The 22,348-nt window shown below is 36.6% G+C and overlaps 1 protein-coding gene across 1 annotated transcript in view; it reads right to left on the minus strand.

Moving 5' to 3' along the window:
* Positions 1-451: 451 nt before the first annotated feature.
* LOC150090819 (uncharacterized) overlaps positions 452-22,348 on the minus strand; it is a 133,871-nt gene continuing 111,974 nt past the window's right edge. The window contains exons 9-10 of the mRNA XM_090380170.1: positions 17,246-17,371; positions 452-1,212 (exon numbers count right to left, since the gene is read on the minus strand). Of these exons, the coding sequence (XP_090236296.1) occupies positions 452-1,212; positions 17,246-17,371 (887 nt within the window). The remainder of the gene's footprint in view (positions 1,213-17,245; positions 17,372-22,348) is intronic.

The raw sequence follows: 22,348 nt of genomic DNA on the forward strand, positions 1-22,348 counted from the left end.
AAATCTTTGTGATCTTTGTAATCAATCTATGTTTATCATTTGCAATTTACTGACCCTGGATGTTGATTATAATGTTTATGTTAAACAAAAAAGATATAATAGTTTAAAATTTTTAGAATAGGATATCAACTGTTTAACACAGTAAAAAAAAAAAAAAAAATTAAAATTAAATAAAGCAGCAAGATAGAAATCTTGTGGTAAACAATGTATATCAAATACCTATCATAACATATGGTCATGCAAACAAACTTAGTTTTAAAGTATTCTCTGAAATAATATATTAAAATGAACAATATGCTGCTATTTCAATTGAAAAATAATATAATTAATGTGAGTCTCCCAAATAACCTCACAAACTAATAACAGTAGAGATTTTTGATAAAACTGCATAACAATTCTAACCTTTTAGGTATGCAAAGCTGACAAAAGAATAACAATAATGATTTTCATTTTAATCCTCACAGGGATCCAATGCACATATTATTGCTTTCATAATACTTGCTGCCGCCAGAGCAGCACATGCCTGCCACTCTTTCTTCTTAGTGCCATCTTTATAATCAGCAATTCCACGAATAAATACGTAATTTTCTTTTCTGTTTCCAAATACAGACTCTACAACTGCATCAAACTCTGTGTCAAATGCTAATACTCCATACTGCTCAGAAAATTCTAGTCTAGCTGTATCATCATTCATAAGTATTCGCCCTGCTCCTATGGCACCAAAATGAATGACTGGCATGTTGGGATTCCTTGGATCAAATGAACCTTCTGGAGGCTGGGGATGCCCAACTTCAATAAGATCTTTACCTCCAATAGACATATACAGTTTATCTGTATCTGGAGGAGGCCGAGAAAAATCAGTTTCCTGTCCATTCAAAGCCTCCAGACCTTGCTGTATATAATTTTCCCATGGTCTTTCATTAGGATTCAACACACCTTGTTCCCATAACTGCTTAGCTATGCGCTGTAACTCAAATTGAGGAGGACACCAGGTCCTGATATTATATTTGTCAAGTGATACTGAATGAGTTTCATTTACATCTGGTGAATTTTGAACTTTATCACAATAGATATAAATGTAATTCTTTTGTGCATCAGGTGGAGATGAAACTACAACATCTCCAGGTCTCACATGCTTGGAATAATCTGTATAATGTGGCACTCCACCTCCAACTCCTATTAGAAATATATACTCCACTCGTTGGAATGTTCCTAAAGATGTGATTTGGAAGATAAATTTAAAATTTTCATTAGCGTGCAATCAAGTTAATTTTAAAAAAAATTAAGAATTTTGTTTAATATAGTACACAATAAAAGAGACAATCTATAAAAAACTAGTTTTTTACAGTGTTCTAATTTTTATAATTCTGTATCACTGTGTTTAATTTTCTAATCAGATAAGTAATTTAAAATTTAAACTAAAATTCTAGCATCAACTTTTGTTATTTGTCTGCTTGACATAAGCAAGCATTTGCTTCTCAATTTTTGTGAAATAAAAAAAAATTTTTTTTTTTTTTATTTCACGGCTTTTTTCCAACAAAGTTGTTGAAAAAAGCCGTGAAATAGGGTTGAATTTGAAAGTGTCTGCAATTCTGCCCAGACACGATAGGAGGGAGAATATGATGAGAGCCTTGTCGATCCTTGTCGATCGATTCGGCCCTGGAAAGATTGTGCAAGGCTCAAGGGGTAGAATTTTTTCAGCCTGGACTGTACTTGTTAACAGGAGAGATTGCTTCTACAGGGATGGGATACACTTAAATAGAAAGGGTGCAAGAATATTTGCTGAGGCTATCGAGGCAGTGTTAGGTGGGTCGGAAAACTGCTAGATTGGGGAGAAACAAAGACGAATAGATTAACAGTAACCACTGGCAGAGGTGAAAGAGATTCTTGCACTGCTTCTATTGGAATGATCAGAAGCCTGAAAAACAAGATGAAGGATATTTCAGAGACTGCCGGGAGTCATTGCGGTACAAGTAAACACACAGGTTGTGTTAGGGTAGCTAAGAATAGAAATAGGTGCATGTATACTTGCGTGTACACCAATGCTAGGAGTTTAGTAAATAAATTTGATGAATTTGAGGTATTGCTCAAAACATCAAAGGCAGATATTGTTGGGATATCAGAGACGTGGTGTCACACAGATATAAGGAATGCAGAACTGGAATTTGGGGAGTACAATGTCTACAGAAAGGATAGACTGGATAGGAAGGGAGGAGGGGTTATGCTATTAGTTAAGAAATACATAAAATCCAAGGAAGTGAAGCCAGTAGACATCGCTGGACAGTGCAGTGTCGAGTCAGTTTGGTGTGACATAAGCATTGGGAGATCAAAATTGAGAATAGGAGTGTGCTATAGGCCTAATGACTCTGATGAGTATAATAAGATACTGTACAGGGAAATAGAGTGGGCCAGTAAATCAGAGAGTCTTATAATGGGAGATTTTAATTTCCCAGATATTGACTGGAATTTTAGGGCTGGTCACTCACACACTAGCAAGGCTTTTGTGGATTTCTTGGATGATTGTTTTCTACATCAGCATGTTCTGGAGGCAACTAGAGGGAAGAATACTCTTGATTTGATTATCAGCAGTGATTCTTCATGCATTAAGAATCTGCAGATAAATGAACCACTAGGTGGCAGTGATCACAGTGTGCTGAAGTGGGAGTTACTCAAAGAGGTAACTACCATTAGGGGTAAAGGGAAGGGTTATTGCTTTCGTAAAGGCGACTACGATGGACTGAGACAGTATTTAAATTCTATACAGTGGGACCAACTGATGATGTTACCAACAGCAAATTTAAAATGGGAAGCATTCAAAGAACTTATCTTGGAAGCTACTAGGCTATACATACCAACTAAGAAATATTGTTCAAGGTTTAGGCCTAAATGGATGTCAGATGAACTGATGAGGCATATGGCAGAGAAGAAACATGCATGGGGTACATACAAATTAACACATGACACAGAAGCCTATGATAGATACAAATTGATCTGTAACCAGTTACAAAGGAGATTAGGCAGGCGAAGGCAGATTACAAGAAATCTGTGGCAAGGGATGCAAAGAAAAACAGCAAAGAGTTCTTTACTTATGTAAACTCTAGAAGGAAGTGGATGAATCAGATTGGTCCACTTGATATCGATGGGTCAACTGTGGATGATCCTGCTCAGGTAGCTAACAAACTAAATGAATATTTTGCATCGACATTCACAAATGAGGAGTTATTTAGCGAGGGGAAAGTCAGAGGTGTATTCAACTCTAGCAGTAAGCTGGAGAATCTTGAAATAACTGAAAGTAAAGTGGAGGAGAAATTGTTGAAGATAAACACAAGAAAGGCACCCGGGGTGGATGGGATCTATCCAGTTATATTAAAGGAGGCAGCAAAGGAAGTAAGCAAATCCTTAGCCATAATTATGAGAGCTTCCTTGGACTCAGGGGAGGTACCCACAGACTGGAGATATGCAAATGTCACCCCAATTCACAAAGGAGGATCAAAGGCTGACACAAGTAATTATAGACCTGTTAGTTTAACTTCTGTTCCAGGAAAATTAATGGAGGCACTAGTTAAAGAAGCACTGCAGGATCATTTAGACAAGACTTCAGCTATAGCTCGGACACAGCATGGTTTTGTTAAGGGGAAGTCTTGCCTGACCAATTTGATTGGATATTATGATGCAGTCACAAAGGAACTGGATCCAGGGAATAACTTTGATATTATATCGTGTCTGGGCAATTCTGCCCAGACACGATAGGAGGGAGTATATGATGAGAGACCTGTCGATCAATTCGGCCCTGGAAAGATTGTGCAGGGCTCAAGGGGTAGAATTTTTTTCAGCCTGGTCTGTACTTGTTAACAGGAGAGACTGCTTCTACAGGGATGGGATACACTTAAATAGAAAGGGTGCAAGAATGTTTGCTGATGCTATCAAGGCAGTGTTAGGTGGGTCGGAAAACTGCTAGATTGGGGAGATACAAGGACTAATAGATTAACAGTAGCCACTGGCAGAGGAGAAAGTGATTCTTGCACTCCTTCTATTGGAATGAGCAGCAGCCTGGAAAATAAGATGCAGGATATTTCAGAGACTGCTGGGAATCATGGGGGTACAAGTGAACACATGGGTTGTGTTAGGGTGGCTAAGAGGAAGAGCAGGTGCATGTATACTTGCATGTACACCAATGCTAGGAGTTTAGTAAATAAATTTGATGAATTTGAGGTATTGCTCAAAACATCAAAGGCAGATATTGTTGGGATTTCAGAGACGTGGTGTCACACAGGTATAAGGAATTCAGAACTGGAATTTGGGGAGTACAATGTCTACAGAAAGGATAGACAGGATAGGAAGGGAGGAGGGGTTATGCTATTAGTTAAGAAACACATAAAATCCAAGGAAGTGAAGCCAGTCGACATCGCTGGACAGTGCAGTGTCGAGTCAGTTTGGTGTGACATAAGCATTGGGAGATCAAAATTGAGAGTAGGAGTGTGCTATAGGCCTAATGACTCTGATGAGTATAATAAGAAACTGTACAGAGAAATACAAAGGGTACTAGGAAAGTTTTGCAATACAACTTTGTTTATTTAATTTTTTCAAAGTAATTTCCTCTACATTCAATACACCTCTCCATCCTCCGAAACCAATCTTTAAACCAGTTCTGCCAAGTTTCACTAGGGAGTAAAGCACACTCGTTGTCCCAAGCCCGTAGAAGGTCCTCATCACTGGAAAACCGCCTCCCTTTTAGCTTCATTTTCACATGTGGGAACAGTGCAAAGTCGCAGGAAGCAAGGTCTGGACTGTAGGGAGGGTGGTCGAGAAGTTTCAGTCCTGTCGTGGTCAAATATTCTGTGCAGGCTTTGGCGCGGTGAGCTGCAGCATTATCGTGATGGAGGTACCAGGTGTCCATTCTTGACTTTGGCCGCAGGTTCTTCATAGATCCAATGACTTTAGGCAGACATTGTTCAGTATACCACTTAGCTGTGACTGTCTTCTGCGTGTCCAAAATGACACGTTCCACAATTCCACTCGATTTGAAAAATACAGCTATCATTTTCTTCTTTACAGATCGGGATTTTCTGACAATTACGGGTGTGTCGTCATCATCAAAGACCCAAACTTTGTTTTGAGCCTTGGTCGGCAGATCGTAATAGTACAGCCAAGTCTCGTCACCTGTCACGATGTTGTTCACATACCAAGATTGTCCCTTATAAAACGTTTTTAACATCTCCCAGCACCAAGTCACACGTCGTGTCATCTGCTCTTCAGTCAGTTGATGCGGCACCCAGAGAGAACAAAGTTTCTTCACGTGCAAATGATCTTGCAGAATCGAACAAATTGCTGGTGCATTTAGGCCCAAAGTATCCTCTATCTGTTGTTAGGTCACTCGCCTGTTTTCGTCAAGCATTTTCCTCACAGCAGTAACGTTTTCCTCCGTAACTGACGTTCGTGGCCTTCCCGGCCTCTCAGAATCCTCCAAGTGAAATTTCCCCTTTGGAATTCTCTATACCACCTGAATATCGTTGTACGATGTGGACAATCATCATCTAGTGCAAGAGTCATTTCTTCTAAGCACTGGTCTATGGTTAAACCACGCACGAAATTATACCGCAAAACTGTTCTTATCTTATTTTGTGACCACGATGCCATCGCAAGCACTTTACACTCTCACTACTAATGAATAACTGAGCCCATCGACTTGGCGCGGCGGCTACTATGCACGTATGAACATGTCTCAACAAGCAGCTTCCTGTGATTCATTGTTGCGTCATATTGCAAAACTTTCCTAGTACCCTTTGTAGAGTGGGCCAGTAAATCAGAAAGTCTTATAATGGGGGATTTTAATTTGCCAGATATTGACTGGAATTTGGGGGCTGGTCACTCACACACTAGCAAGGCTTTTGTGGATTTATTGGATGATTGTTTTCTACATCAGCATGTTCGGGAGGCAACTAGAGGGAGTAATACTCTTGATTTGATTATCAGTAGGGATTCTTCATGCATTAAGAATCTGCAGATAAATGAACCACTAGGTGGCAGTGATCACAGTGTTCTGAAGTGGGAGTTACTCAAAGAGGTAACTACCATTAGGGGTAAAGGGAAGGGGGTATTGCTTTCGTAAAGGCGACTACGATGGACTGAGACAGTATTTAAATTCTATACAGTGGGATCAACTGATGATGTTACCAACAGCAAATTCAAAATGGGAAGCATTCAAAGAACTTATCTTGGAAGCTACTAGGCTATACATACCAACTAAGAAATATTGTTCAACGTTTAGGCCTAAATGGATGTCAGATGAACTGATGAGGCATATGGCAGAGAAGAAACATGCATGGGATACATACAAATTGACACAGAAGCCTATGATAGATACAAGTTGATCTGTAACCAAGTTACAACGGAGGTTAGGCAGGCGAAGGCAGATTACGAGAGATCCTTGGCAAAGGATGCGAAGAAAAACAGCAAAGAGTTCTTTACTTATGTAAACTCTAGAAGGAGGGGGATGAATCAGATTGGTCCACTTGATATCGATGGGTCAACTGTTGATGACCCTGCTCAGGTAGCTAACAAACTAAATGAATATTTTGCATTGACATTCACACATGAGGAGTTATTTAGCGAGGGGAAAGCCAGAGGTGTATTCAACTCTAGCAGTAAGCTAGAGAATCTTGTAATAACTGAAAGTAAAGTGGAGGAGAAATTGTTGAAGATAAACACAAGAAAGGCACCTGGGGTGGATGGGATCTATCCAGTTATATTAAAGGAGGCAGCAAAGGAAGTAAGCAAACCCTTAGCCATAATTATGAGAGCTTCCTTGGACTCAGGGGAGGTACCCATGGACTGGAGATGTGCAAATGTGACCTCAATTCACAAGGGAGGATCAAAGGCTGACACAAGTAATTATAGACCTGTGAGTTTAACTTCTGTTCCTGGAAAATTAATGGAGGCACTGGTTAAAGAAGCACTGCAGGATCATCTAGACAAGATTTCAGTTATAGCTCGGACACAGCATGGTTCTGTTAAGGGGAAGTCTTGCCTGACCAATTTGATTGGATACTGTGATGCAGTCACAAAAGAACTGGCTGCAGGGAATAACTTTGATATTATATACTTGGATCTTAGAAAGGCTTTTGATACTGTTGCACATGGAAGACGGCTGCACAAATTGGAGCAGTGTGACATTGGAGGCAAATTGCTGCTATGGATAAAGGGGTGGTTGAGGGGGAGAAGACAGAGAGTGGTAATTAATGGACACTGCTCATCGTGGACTAATGTTATTAGTGGAGTCCCTCAGGGTTCAGTATTGGGTCCTTTATTGTTTTCTGTATTTATAAATGATATTGATGATGGTATATCAAGCTTAATGTCCAAGTTTGCAGACGATACGAAGGTTGGCAGGGTTGTCAAGGACACTACTGACACTATGCTGCTGCAACAGGATCTGGAAAGGTTGAGGAGATGGGCTGAGAGGTGGCAAATGAAGTTTGATTGGATACTATGATGACAAATAACATTGACAAATGTAAAGTACTACATATGGGAAACAGCAACCCCAGAGCAACGTATCAACTCTGTGGTACTACACTGACAGTGATAGAGAATGAAAGGGACCTGGGGTGGTTGTGCAGGCTGATATGAAGTTCTCTGAGCAGTGCAGACGGGCTGCAAGAGTAGCTCATGGTGTATTGTCAATGATATATAGGAATTTTTCTAGCAGGGATAAGGAGGTGATTATTCCCTTGTATAAGGCAATGGTCAGGCCACACCTAGAGTACTGTATACAGGTCTGGAGGCCTCATTTCAAGAAGGATGTAGAGCTACTGGAACGAGTACAGAGAAGGGCAACAAGATTAGTGAATGGAACAAAGGGGTGCTCTTACGAAGAAAGCCTTAAGTTTTGTGAATTACACTGTCTGGAGACTAGGCACCAGCGAGGTGATCTGATAGAGGTGTACAAAGCCTTGAATGGTTTGAGCATGCTCAATGCTGATGGGATTCCTCCTCTTGCTCAGAATAATCACCTGAGAGGGCATAGATTCAAATTGAGGAAAGACAGAAGTAGGATAGATGTGCGGAAATTTACCTTTAGCCAGCGGGTGGTTGGTAGGTGGAACAGACTTCCATCTCTTGTCGTGGAAGTTGATAGCCTAAATAAGTTTAAGGCTCAGCTGGACAGGTATTTCGAACAAACAGATGGGTGAAGTGGAAGTGGTTATTTTTTATTTATTTATTTTACTTTATTTTTTTTTTTTTGGCTGATGCTGCATAAGCTTGCTTTCTTGCATCAAATGCCTCTACTAATGCTAATGCTATATACTTGGATCTTAGAAACGCTTTTGATACTGTTGCACATGGAAGACTGCTGCACAAATTGGAGCAGTGTGGCATTGGAGGCAAATTGCTTCTGTGGATAAAGGGGTGGCTGAGGGGGAGAAGGCAGAGTGGTAATCAATGGACACTGCTCGTCGTGGACTAATGTTATTAGTGGAGTCCCTCAGGGCTCAGTGTTGGGTCCATTATTGTTTTCTGTATTCATAAATGATATTGATGAGGGTATATCAAGCTTAATGTCGAAGTTTGCTGACGATACAAAGGTAGGGAGGGTTGTCAAGGACACTACTGACACTATGCTGCTGCAACAGGATCTGGAAAGGTTGAGCAGAGGGGCTGAGAGGTGGCAAATGAAGTTTAACATTGACAAATGTAAAGTACTACACATAGGAAACAGCAATCCCAGAGCAACGTATCAACTCTGTGGTACTACACTGACAGTGGTAGAGAATGAAAGGGACTTGGGGGTGGTTGTGCAGGCAAATATGAAGTTCTCTGAGCAGTGCAGACTGGCTGCAAGAGTAGCTCATGGTGTATTGTCAATGATATATAGGAATTTTTCTAGCAGGGACAAGGAGGTGATTATTCTCTTGTATAAGGCAATGGTCGGGCCACACCTAGAGTACTGTATACAGGTCTGGAGACCTCATTTCAAGAAGGATGTAGAGCTGCTGGAACGAGTACAGAGAAGGGCAACAAGATTAGTGAATGGAACAAAGGGGTGCTCTTACGAAGAAAGGCTTAAGTTTTACAAATTACAGTGTCTGGAGACTAGGCACCAGCGAGGTGATCTGATAGAGGTGTATAAAGCCTTGAATGGTTTGAGCATGCTCATTGCTGATGGGATTCTTCCTCTCGCTCAGAATAATCACCTGAGAGGGCATAAATTCAAATTGAGGAAAGACAGATGTAGGATAGACGTGCGGGAGTTTGCCTTTAGCCAGCGGGTGGTTGGTTGGTGGAACAGACTTCCATCCCTTGTCATGGAAGTTGATAGCCTAAATAAGTTTAAGGCTCAGCTGGACAGATATTTTGAACGAACAGCGGGGTGAAGTGGTTTTTTTTTTTTTTTTTGGCTGATGCTGTATAAGCTTGCTTTCTTGCATCAAATGCCTCTACTAATGCTAATACTAAAACTTGTTATAAATAGTATTATATTTTACAGTAAATAGTACTGTAGTTTATTTTATACAGTACTATAGTTTGAAATGGTTAATCAGAGCAGCAGTTCAAAAGTTAAGATAAGTTGTACCAGGAATCAATAGTTTATAAGATATAGTCCAGTTAGGGTCACACTTGTATTTAAAAGTAATGCTGAATATTTTAAAAACTTAATTTTCATCATCATTAAAATCTGCTATATGCAGTGGACATACAGGTAACTGCAAGTGTACCAAACTCTTAATTTTTGTTACCTTTAAAAAAAATAAAAAAGTTGTATAGAAATTTACTCCATATTACAGAATCCATGCTTCCCCAGAGCACCACCAAATGGTGATTTTAAACAATTTAAAGATGGCCAAGAGTCAATAATAAAGTGGTTCAGGTGTCTACAATAAATGACTCCATGATCAACACCATTTTTGCCATAGTGAGCCTTGCTGATATCATGAATATATCTTTGTGTAATACTCATACCACAGTGGTATATGACCATTTACGTTTACACATGCGCTATTTGTGTATATTGGGTCCCAAGATTTCTGATGCTGGAACAAAAACATTACAAGTTCAGATCCATTTAGAAATGAAGGAAATGGTCTCTGAAGTTGGTGATGATTTCTTGGCAAAGATTATAATAGCAGATAAACCTAACTGCACCCACTATGATTAAGAGAACAAAGAGCAGCCAAGCTTTATAGGAAAGCCTTCAACTCTTCCAACACCAAATAAAACTAAGGTGATGCCATCTACTAGTAAAGTTATGATCATAACTTTGACTGAAAGAGCTTGGCCACACAGCCAGATACCACGCATCTAACAACAAAACAAGGACATTGGAAAAAAAAAAAAAAAAAAAAACTTCATCAAAGCAGAAGACAATATTCTTCATCTAATACAAAGTACTAGAAAGATTACAAACCATCTTGGAACACCAGAGCTACAAGTTCCAACAAATCAAACTCATTCAAACCATATCTGAACAAAAAAAAAAAAAAAAAAAAGTGTCCTTTTGGCACTGAAAATTCCACTCTTTTGTTGCTTATACAATACCTATATAATTATAATACAATACAACACTAATTACAATATTACCAAAACTGATGTCAGGGCATAGAAGTAATATAATATAGCAGAAAATATAGTATTTATTTTAAAATATTTATTTTATTCAATACTCTATATCCTAAATACTCTATAGCCTTGAGACTATTTCATGGTTAAAAACTTCAAGTACCGAATACTTGTAAACTGATGAAAACTGTAATAACCTTGATATTTTTCAGCACTTACTCTTTAATCCTGTATTAATAATATTCAAAAGAGAATAAGAAAAGAAAAGAAAATAAGTTCAGAGAAAATTCACCAAAAGAATGTGCACATCATTCTGGCATGTCCTAAATAAATAACTGAAAAGGCACAAAAGATGTATGTAACCAAAACTCCAGCTATTAGTTCCAGTAGGCTTTCTGTGATATGGAGTAAACTTCTATACAACTGGTGGTTTTTTTTTTTTTTTTAAAGAAATAATTATAATTTTCCAAGTTGTGAAATCAGAAGGGTAATAAAAAAAAAAAAAAAAAAAAAAAATACAGGCTTTGTATAATGGAAGAACACATCAGTTCAAGCGAGCAACATTATCCTATACCAGAGGTGTCCAGACTTTCTCGGTTCACAGGCCAAAACAAATACCTAACAGTTCCATTTATTAAGTAATTAGGTCCAAACAACTTAATAACTAATGTTGAAACTGTGATAATGTGGAAACTGAACTACCTCACGCTAGTAGTTTGCGCAATATCCGCCAGATGACAGTAGCAGTTTCCCCCGAAAATTTAAAATATCACGCAGTGCCCCTGTGAGTTCACTGGGGTGCTGCCGCCTTCAGTTTGGGAACCACTGTCCTATACAATCACGACCCAATAGGAAAATAATTTTCCTTACTTGGGTAGTCACTAAACATTTATGGTACATGCTCTGAACACCCTTTTCATCTTTCATAATTGTTTACTTATTATGGGATGAACTGTATTGAATGACAGTCCTAGTCATTAATAGATATCCTTAATACACATCAGTCTATTATCCATTATCAGTTCTACATTAGTTATACTGGCTATATTTTCATGTGATTGTGACAAATAAAGTTTTTAAGGTTTTGGTTCATTTTCAGTTGAATTTCTGCTGCTTTTGAACTGATAAATTCAGCTTCTAATAGCACAACCAGACACTACATATTCATTACAAACTGCTATTAATTTACAAAAGATTATATAGGCATTTTTCCTTTAAAAATGAATTTAGATTTAGTAAAGAAGCAAGGTACTATTTCAACACATGTAATGTATTGAAATAGTTTAAGAAAATAATGCAACACTGAATTATGTTTTTCTGTTGTGAGGGTTTAGGGGAAGCTTTGTTCTCTCCCCCCCCAAGTGACAGAGCTTGAGCTTAATCCCTATAAAAACGACTGTTTATCATGATTCTACTAAAGTAACTAATATAATTTTTAATCAAATAAAATCACCCAGTAGGTGAATCCATTTCTCATTAAAAACTCAAAGCCACTGTTAACTAGGTTCAAACCTATTTGGATTACTCATCAGACAAGTAATCTCAATTAGCAATTTTGTGTCAAGCAGTGAATAAATATATTGAAGTAAATGAGGAGTTAAGAAGTGTGTGGAATAAAAATTTCCAATTGAAAATCTAATTTTCATTATGTGACTGGTGATAATATCGCCATGATATCACCAATAATTAAAGGGCTGCGATATTAGAGGGCTGCGATAGCCCAATGAAGCAATTCAGTAAAGAAGCGAGATACTATTTCAACACAGGTATTGAAATAGTTTGAAAAAATAACGCACGCTACATTATGTTTTTCTCTCATGACTGTCTTATTAAGTAGTTAGGTCCAAACCTAACTGCTTTTGAACTCTTTTCCTCCAGTGACAAAACTTGGGCTTATTCTCTTTCGAAATGAACATGGTTATCCATGAGTCGACGTAAGTAACTTATATCATTTTTTATGAAAATCAAATATCACTAGTAACATCATGGCAATGTTATCACCATGATTGGTGATAATATCGCCATGATGTTATCACCAATAATTAAAAATAATATTACCTGTTAATTGTAATAATTTTGCTGATGCTGATGAATGCAGTGGGCTGATAAAATTGGACATGGAATGTGGCTGCAACATGAGTAAAAGAAGAAACAACTCCAATACTATTAATGAAGTATGCCTGACTTTCTCGTGTAAAACAAGCTCTGATCAAAATTAAAAAGCCAAATTTAAATTAAACCAAAAATTGAAAATTTTTAACAATGGCCTAAGGAGATAGAGGAACAAAGGTTAAAAGCCAGGTAGCCTCTTATGCCTTTGATAAAAATGTGATATATCAGTTTGCCATTACCAATGAGCATAGTGGACTGCCAAAAATTTTGCCACAAAACACAGCTGTAATGCAGATGGAAAAACCAGCTCTGACAAGAATAAGATTGCCTGACTTTCACACATAAAACAGCTCTGATAGAAGATAAAAAGTCACATGCTAGTTGGAAAATTTTTAAATAGATATCCTTCCTAGAGAAACAAATGCTGAAAGCAAGGTATCTTTTTATGAGATTTACTGGGTTATGAGTGCTTCATGGAAATTTAGTACATAGCTGCATGTGATATTTTCTTTTCAAGCAGCTTCCATGGTTAATCTTTTTAATAAATAATGACTTATTTACATGCACAAAAAAATAAATAAAATACACAATTTCATAACTGTAATCAAACATTTTTCAAACCATGCTCGGAAACTATGCATTTTCTGTCTACTACTATCAAATATTCTAAAGTGGTCAAGTATCAGTGACTAGCACACCACGTTAACTAGTCACCAGTTAACATAGTGTAATAGTGAGAACAGTTTGCATTTCCTTACAAAGTTTACCAAAAGCAATAATACAAAAAAGAGAATTGTTTGCATGGATTACAAGTATTAAACAGCAAATAATATCACAAGACAAGGATACTGCTCTATTTAGCATGTATGCACAATTATATGTAATAAAAACATAATGCTTATGCAATTAACATACAGCTTTTATACATCAAACTGCATGACTAGTAAATGATGGCAAATCTGAAACTTGGCAATCTTATTATCACATACAAGAAATTTATTGAATTTCTCCATAGCACAATATCTTTCTCACATTGACTAAACTTTAACCATCTACTCACAAATATCTATCACAATAAAACTAAAAGATCATTGATATTTAAATGAGAATTATGAAAATTCTGTGCAGTGTTAATAACGGTATCTAATTAAAAAAATTCTTGATTAATTAATACTAATGTGTTTTTGTACATATATTTTGAATCTATTTAAATTGAAGCAGATATATTTTGGTCCCTTAAACTTTGAATTAATTAAGTTTTATGGTATATTTGTAACAAAAGCTGCACTTCTGATGAGAAGTTTTTCTTTCACATACTTCTGGGCTGCTCATTTACATCTGATACATTTATTTACTGCTATTTATCCATACAATAATTTATCAGTATTAATTAATCAAAATAAACGTTTAGCTAACTAAAATTTTATTTTGATTAGATTAGATACCCTTATTAACACTGCACAAAATTTCACAAATTCACTAAATGAAGCTGTGTGTTGTCTGATGAGGATCTAAATAGGTCCAAAACTGGTCAAGAATTTTTTATTCATGACTGCTTTTGAAAGTTTTTAAAACATCTGTTATTTTTTTTTAACAACTTAAACAGGGTCTTCAAGTTTTTAACAAATAACGGATTCGCCTATTGGATGATGTCATTTGATTAAAAATGATAGTAATTACTTTTGAATATTTTGTGGGTAAACTTAATTGTTTCTAAAGAGCACAAACCCAGGCTCTGTCACTAGAGTGAACAAGTGTCTCCAGACAGAAAAATATAAATACAATTTTGTATTATTTTCTCAAACAAAAAAATGAATTTGTTGCTGGAACTTGGTTATCCAATGGCAAAATTCCCAGTTATTGAACGATTTCAAGAACAGGACTTTCTAACATGATATCAAAAGAAACTAATTATTGAAGTGTGAAGGTAATTTGCAGATGGCACTTTTTGCATAATGCATTAAGACAGGAAAGGGGTGTTTTCCAGCTACTGTTTGTTACAGTAAGTAATCTGAACTTACTTTTGGAATACACCTCATAAGTCATTTATATGTTTAGAGAAAATGCAGAAATATCAGATGATGTAAAGATTTCAACGATAACTTAACAATGCAGAAATTCTTACAAATGAATAAATATAGGTGGCATACTGGTCTATAACAAAAGAAGAAAAATCACACCACCAGTTTCAGAATCTTATGGAACTGTTCATGTTTGATGAAACATAAGAATCCATCCAAAACAGTTCAACTGAGTCAGCTGAACTGCTATTATTTTGTGTTTTAATGTCTATCAATCTTTTATCAACTGCAGCTAACTTATGTGTGTTCATATAGATAACAACAAAAAGTAAAATGTTAGTTTAGTAATATTTTGAAAAATACATAAAATACCTCTATATTTAAAGTTAAATGGCCAATGTTTTCTATACAGCAATACCCCGCATAGCACTGATAATTGGTACCGAAACTATTCCGTGTTATGTGAAACCGTGCTGACTGAGGTATAATTATAATGGGTTTAATTGAATGCGTACCAGAGAAACAGTCTACAAACAAATTAAAATAAATCTATAAACAATTTGCACTTGATAGCCAATTAAAAGGATTTGAAATTTAAAAAAATATTGCAAAAATTTTATTAATGAAAAGGTAACATCATGAGAGATGAGAAAAAAGCTTTAAAAAAGCAGTTGTTTATTTAGGTATTTCAATAATAAAGTCTGGCGAAGCCGTCTCTTCTTTTTCTCGGCGTACACGTCTTTGTAGCATCGAATCCAGTCTTGTAAAATTTGCCGTATCTTGATGCTACATTCAACATTCAGATCTCCATTCTCAATCGCCTCGCAGGCCACGTCAACCCCCCCCCAAAAAACTTTCTCCAGTTCTTCTGTTGAAAATTGTTTTGGTGGCACTTCAGTGTTATCCATTTCAGAATCATTTTCCACTTCTGCATATGCAGTTTGCTCGTCAATGTCAAGGAGAGTTGCATCATCTAAGTCATTTGCATGTGAGTCAATGCAGTCACGTACATTGGCAATGTCCAAAGTTTCGAATCCCAAGTCTTTTTCGACCTTCACAATGTCTTTGGAAATTATCTGAACTTGCGATTCAAAACCAGTGAAATCATTTACCAAATGAGGCAAAACATGCTGCCAAACACAATGCATGTTGTTGGCAGTGATTTTTAGCCAAGATGCAGATATATTTTCAATCGTATTTAAAGGGGTAAAAAATAAATTTTGAAATGAAAAGTTTGAAAAACTATCATGTCGTCTCGTCAGGATGGAATTAAGAATATTGAACACTGTTGCATGTTGAGCTGACTGCCTGAAGGGAGCTAAAGTAAAATGTGCATGATAGACAATAGAGTTGGCACTGGAGCATATATGTAATAGTACCTGGCTACGACAATGCAGCATATGTATAGTACCTCTGTAGGCTATTGAATGAGTTTTAATATGTACAATAAATTTTCGACTTAAACTTAATTGAAAACCGTGTTATAGTGAAACCCGTGCTGTTTGAAGCTGTGCTAAGCAAGGTATTGCTGTACTACAAAGAAAAAAGTTACCTTACACAAAACAAAACAAAAGTCGGGGGAAAAAAATGGAAAAACTGAACAAAAATATGGGGTGAAGGAAAGATTATTTAATGTGTTAGCTGGTTGATTGGCTGTATGTCTGTGTAAGCATATCTATTATTTGACCTGCATGTTAAATGGATGAAAGAAAACCTAACATAACCTGATATGAACCATCAGATTTTTTAAATAAAATCTCTTTTTATTAGTATGCTTTGGATGACAAAATACATTTATTTTAAATATATTATAAGCTTTAATGAATTCCCAAATTCATTGTGAACTACACTTTACTTATATAAAGTCCCGATAAAGAGCCTTTTTAAGTATGTGGCATGTTCTATATAATGATTCTGTTAATTTTTTGGGCCACTCTACAAAGTTCAGTGTGCCATATCTAGGTCTGAATAAATCCCATTATTCCAAAAAAAAAAAAAAAAAAAAAAAAAAAAAAAAAGAATTGGTTCTTCCCTATTTTTTTTATATTTGTTTTTTATTATCATTGCCCAATGACTGTCTTGAACTTTCAAAGGCATTTTTCTTTTTTTGGTAAGATATTAGTGATATTATTATATTCAGAGATTAAAATGCAAACATCAGTGACCAATGGCTAAAAGCAAACTTAAGGAGGTAATGTTTTCTTCAATTTAGAGAGCAAATCCCATAAACATTGGGAGTTGCTCTCTAAAGTAAAGATCATTATAATAGTCACTATAAATTTTCTTAACAAAAAGTACATGATAAACATGTTTTGCCTTTGGAACAAATAAAACTCGGGGAATTTTAAACATTGAAGGTTTAATAGTCTGCTAATTTATTATACATTTCAGCTACTTTTTTTAAAAAATATCTGATGCTTTTTTAACTTTTTTTTTTTATCTATCTTAAACAATTCAGAACACTTGATAAATGGAATCCTGATTGTATATATTATACTTATATGTATTTTAATAAAAATAAAAAGATTTTAATTCTAGGAATGTTTAATATTTACCTAATAAACGTGTGGTTGTATTGCCTGCAGCAATCATAGCCCCTCTTGAATGTCCTACTGCAGGCAATTTTGTGCAGACTACACGATGAGCACCAATATTTCCTAGAGTATACACATTTGACTCACCTGTTAATTAAACATGAGCAATTAAGTAAGCAAAAAATGCAATTTTTTAAAAAGTTAAAAGATTTAATTTAATAAATTTTTTATTTGATTGAATTACAGAATGCATACTCATAATTGAGGCAAATTCAAATAAAAAATTACCCCAGACACTGTTTGCTGGATGAAAAAAAAAAAAAAAAAAAAAACTCCATTGCCTTCTATTAAGAAATTTTTATGAAAAATTCATAATAATTCCTTACATGTATACATGAACATATACATTATTTCACAAATACTGTATGCATTATGTTGTGGAACAGCAGTCATAACAATTGTCTAGCCAAGAGATCAACTCAATAAGAACTATATATTTTCTTTTGGTGTTACTACACTTATATCATTTTTTCCCCCAGCAGCTGGCAAAAATATGAACTACTTGTAAAGCAAATGCATGATGATGTCAGAAGTGTGAAGACTGCAGAGGTGAATTTCAATGTAATACTTGAAATCAAATAATATTCAATTTTGATTAGAGAGATCATTATGCTCCCACTGAATATCAAGTATTTGACCTTTAGTCTTGGAGTTACGGGGGTATCAAAAAGTTCGTACCCTTACCTAGAAATAATAGCCCTAGAAAGGTGAAACTTCACAGGAACTTTAATCCTTTTCCATGTACTTTCCATGTATAGTAACATATTTCTCCCATCTATGGATTGGTTGTTTAATGCTTTGATCATAGAAGTCAGCACTTTTTGCCTGAAACCACAATTCCACTTCACTGATGACTTCCTGAGATGAATCAAAGTGGCGTCCACGCAATGGTTTCATTTCTCGAAACAAGGAGAAATCTGACAGTGCTAGGTCAGGAGAATAGGGTGGGTGCTGCAGTAGTTCGAAACCGCACTGAGCAACAAAGTTGGTGGTGGCTGGCAACAGCTGTGTGAGCCGGTGCATTGTCTGACAGAAGATGGACACCTTTGGTTAACATTCCACGCCTTTTCATCTTCAAAGCATTGTGCAACTTTTTCAAAAGATTTTTGTAGTATGCTCTGGTAAGTGTGGAACCACGAGGTAGATAATCTGTCAGAATGACCCCTTTTCTGTCCCAAAATATCGACAACATCACCTTCTTTGCAGATGGAGTGGTCTTTACTTTTTTTGGGAGATGGGGAGGAGGTGTGCTTCCACTGCTTTGACATGTTTTTAGTCTCCGGATCACACTGATACACTCAGCATTCGTCATTTGTCAGCAACCGATCAAAAAATTTCTCAACATCTGCATCACACAAATCCAACAGTTGGCGAGAACATTGCATTCGACATTACTTCTGCAAAGGTGTCAATAATCTTGGATACCATCATGTGGAGACCTCAGACATGTGCAGATGGTCATGAAAAATGCTGTGGGCAGACCCATAACTAATTCCCACTGCATTTGCAATGAAATGAATTGTCACACTTCTGTCACTCAGCAGCAGCTGCTCAACCTTTGCAACTGTCTCACTGTCTGTGGATGCTGATGGCCTTCCTTCTCTTGGTTCACCAGACACTTGTATGATCGCACTGAAACTCCCGTTTCCATTTTTTTACAGTGTCATAGGATGGACAATTCTGCCTACCCAGCTTTCATTTCTTCGTCAATTTCCTGAGCTTTCTTGTCCTGCAAATGCAGGAACTTGATCACTGCTCAATATTCCACTTTGTCAACTATAGCATCCTTCCTCTGATTCCGGGCTCCACCTCTGGTGTGGCTCCACCTACGGGAATGAAATTTCATATGTTAGTTATTGAATATGTAGACAACTTATATTAAAAACGGCATCTTCCTACTGATGTTTTATCTAGGTCAGGGTACGAACTTTTTGATACCCCCCTCGTATGTTTAACTTAGATACAAGTACCATTATCTAGGTTGTAAGTTGCTAAAATATTAGTAACTTAGGCAGATACATCTAAAAATCAGAAACCCCACCAGGACAGATGTTTTGAAGTGTACTGGCTTCTCACTAACCAGATTGTGATCTCTAATAACAGATATATGCCAAGCTGTAAATAATGTATACATTATCCATAAATTCATGAATGATGTATACATTTTATATGAATTTGACAATTATGTATATACAGACATGCTGAACTGTGAATTATGCATGCTGAGCGATCACTGAATTACGATCATCTACCTAGTACCTTGTTGGGCCATCGTTTGCAGAGATAACAGCTGCTATTAATCTAGACATTGACCCCATTAGACATCTGAAGATATCTGAATGGATCTTCAGTCATGCTGCCTGCAAGACCTTCCACAGTGTTGGAATAGATAATGGTTGTGTGTCCATATGCCTCACTTCCCTTTGCACTCATGCATAGTATTGGTCCAATGAGACTGTGTGTTATTGTCTTGGAAGATCCCACTTCTGTCCGGGAAAAAAAAAAAGCAATATGGCAGGGTGCACATGGTCTCCTAAGAGCTGCTGGTAGACCTCATGAGTGAAACATTGATCCACATGCACCAGGGATCTAGTTTTTACCAGCAAAACATGCTCCATATTAAACAACCACTGCCACCTGCCTGGATAATGTGGTAAGCACTCTTCACTTACCACAAGCATCCACTTTAAATAATCCTTGGCAGTTTGTCAGCAGGAAGTGGTTTGACCCGTTCGACATCATTCTTTGTACACCTTAACCACAATGGACTGTGAACAACCAAGACATGCCATTTCAGATATGGAAGCACCCACCACACAAACTCCCAGAATCATGCCCTTCTGAATCTCCATGATATCTTTACTATGTCCCATAACTACTACTGTATCACTTAGACTTGCATGACCAGATGAAAATTACCCCTTCTCTAGCATGGGAAGCTGTTCGGCTTTTTATACTCCAAACTATGAAGCATGCAGATTAGTTAAACATGATTTTCCCTTTACAAAACCATGCTGAGTATCCTTCAGAAATGGAATTCTAAAGGATACTCAGCATGATTTTGTAAAGGGAAAATCATGTTTAACTATTTTGACAGGGTCACTCAAGAGCTGGACTTGGGGAATAATTTCAACATTGTTTATTTGGATTTCAGCAAAGCATTTGACTCACTCCAACATGAGCAGTTACTTTATAAGCTGGAACAGGTTGGAATCACAGGGAAAATCTTTAGATGGATAGCTGGATGACTTCGAGGCAGAGGGTTGTGAATTTGTGATAAATGGTTATTCCTCAGATTGGGTTGATGCAAGAAGTGCGATTCTCCAAGGATCAGTATTGGGACCACTGTTGTTTTTGATTTTCTTAAATGACATCGATGAAGAGATAGAAGGCATGATATCTAAATTTGCAGATTATGTAAAGATTGGTAGAGTAGTTAATGATCACCACCAAGCAGAGCTTCTTCAGAGGGACCTAGATAGACTTCAGGGGTGGTCAGAACAATGGCAGCTATGCTTTAATCCAGCAAAGTGTAAGGTATTACACCTGGGGAACAATAACCCCAAAATAACTTACACACTTGGTGGAGGTGAACTAAAGCCAGTAATGGAGGAAAGGGACTTGGGTATTACAATACAGTCAGACATGAAGTTCTCCGAGCATTGTAGACTGGTTGCAAGGAAGGCCCATGGTGTGGTATCCTATCGGTGATTTATCGAACAATTGTTAGTAGAGATATGGACGTCACAATCCCATTATATAAGGCTATTGTTAGACCACACTTGGAATAATGTGTTCAAGTATGGAGACTGCACCTAAAGAAAGACATTGTGCTTCTTGAAAGGGTCCAAAGACAGCTAACTTACCTGGTGAGATCAGCAAAAGGGCATCCATATGAGGAAAGACTTCGAATATGTGGGTTGCAGAGCTTGGAAACCAGGCACCTTAGAAGAGACTTGATTGAGATGTTTAAGGCTCTGAGAGGTATAAGTAAAATTAATGAGGACAAAATTTTCATGGTTATAAATGATTCCAGAACAAGGGGCGATGAATTCTAGTTAAGGGGGAGGGAGATGTTTAGACTGGATTGATTGCAGGAAGTTTTATTTTAGCCAGCGAGTTATAAATTACTGGAATAAGTTACCTACATGGGTGGTACAGGATGACAGTTTGGAGAAATTCAAAGGTCAGCTGGATAATTACCTACGGGAGAAGGGAAATGCATAGGTTGTCTATTTCCTTTTCTCTTATTAATTATTATTATTTTTTTAGTTTTCTTCTTCTTATTTTATTTTTCTTCTTATTTTTTATTTTATTTATTTATTTTTTGGCTGGTGCAGCATAAGCTATAGGCTTCCTTGCACCATGTGGCCATTACTAATAATCCGTTGGTCATAATTCAGTGATCACTGAGTGTATATACAGACATATACTGAATTGTGAATTAATTATGTATGCATTATTGAGTTCAGCATATATCTGCTAAATACAGACAACCTGCCTGTAACTTTCGAAACAGCTGCTCTGGTGGTGTTTCATATTTTTATATGCAATACATATTCATATTTTTAGATAATGCTATAGAGTTTAAAAATATAACAGCAACTTAGACAGAACCATGAATAATGGTATTTGTCTCTAGGTGAAACATAAGCCTAAGCAGAAGGATCCCTATAACCTAAATCACAGTTAAGCATATGAATTTCACTCAAATGGCAGAACACATATATTATACATAATCTGTACTGTACAACATTTATACAGCGTTAATCTTGTCCCCGTTCCAATAACGAAGCAATTATGACCTGTGCATATGTTGCATGTATGAATATGTATGACACACTGTGATTTAGTTTTTGCACCCATAATAAAGATAGGCCAAAAATGTCCAAGAAGTGATAGGAGTGATTCTGAAGTCATTACCATCACTTTGTCAAGGGGAAAATAAATTTACTCTGTATATTTCTATTATATTCTAATAATGTATTTATTTTGAATTAAAATATATTTAATTTAGAAACAGATTTCAGGATTGATTTGTTTACCATCAGTTCACTTAAATCT

This window comes from Mastigoproctus giganteus, chromosome 1, assembly GCF_048544385.1.
Source record: "Mastigoproctus giganteus isolate SK-2022 chromosome 1, ASM4854438v1, whole genome shotgun sequence".
Classification (NCBI taxonomy): domain Eukaryota; kingdom Metazoa; phylum Arthropoda; class Arachnida; order Uropygi; family Thelyphonidae; genus Mastigoproctus; species Mastigoproctus giganteus.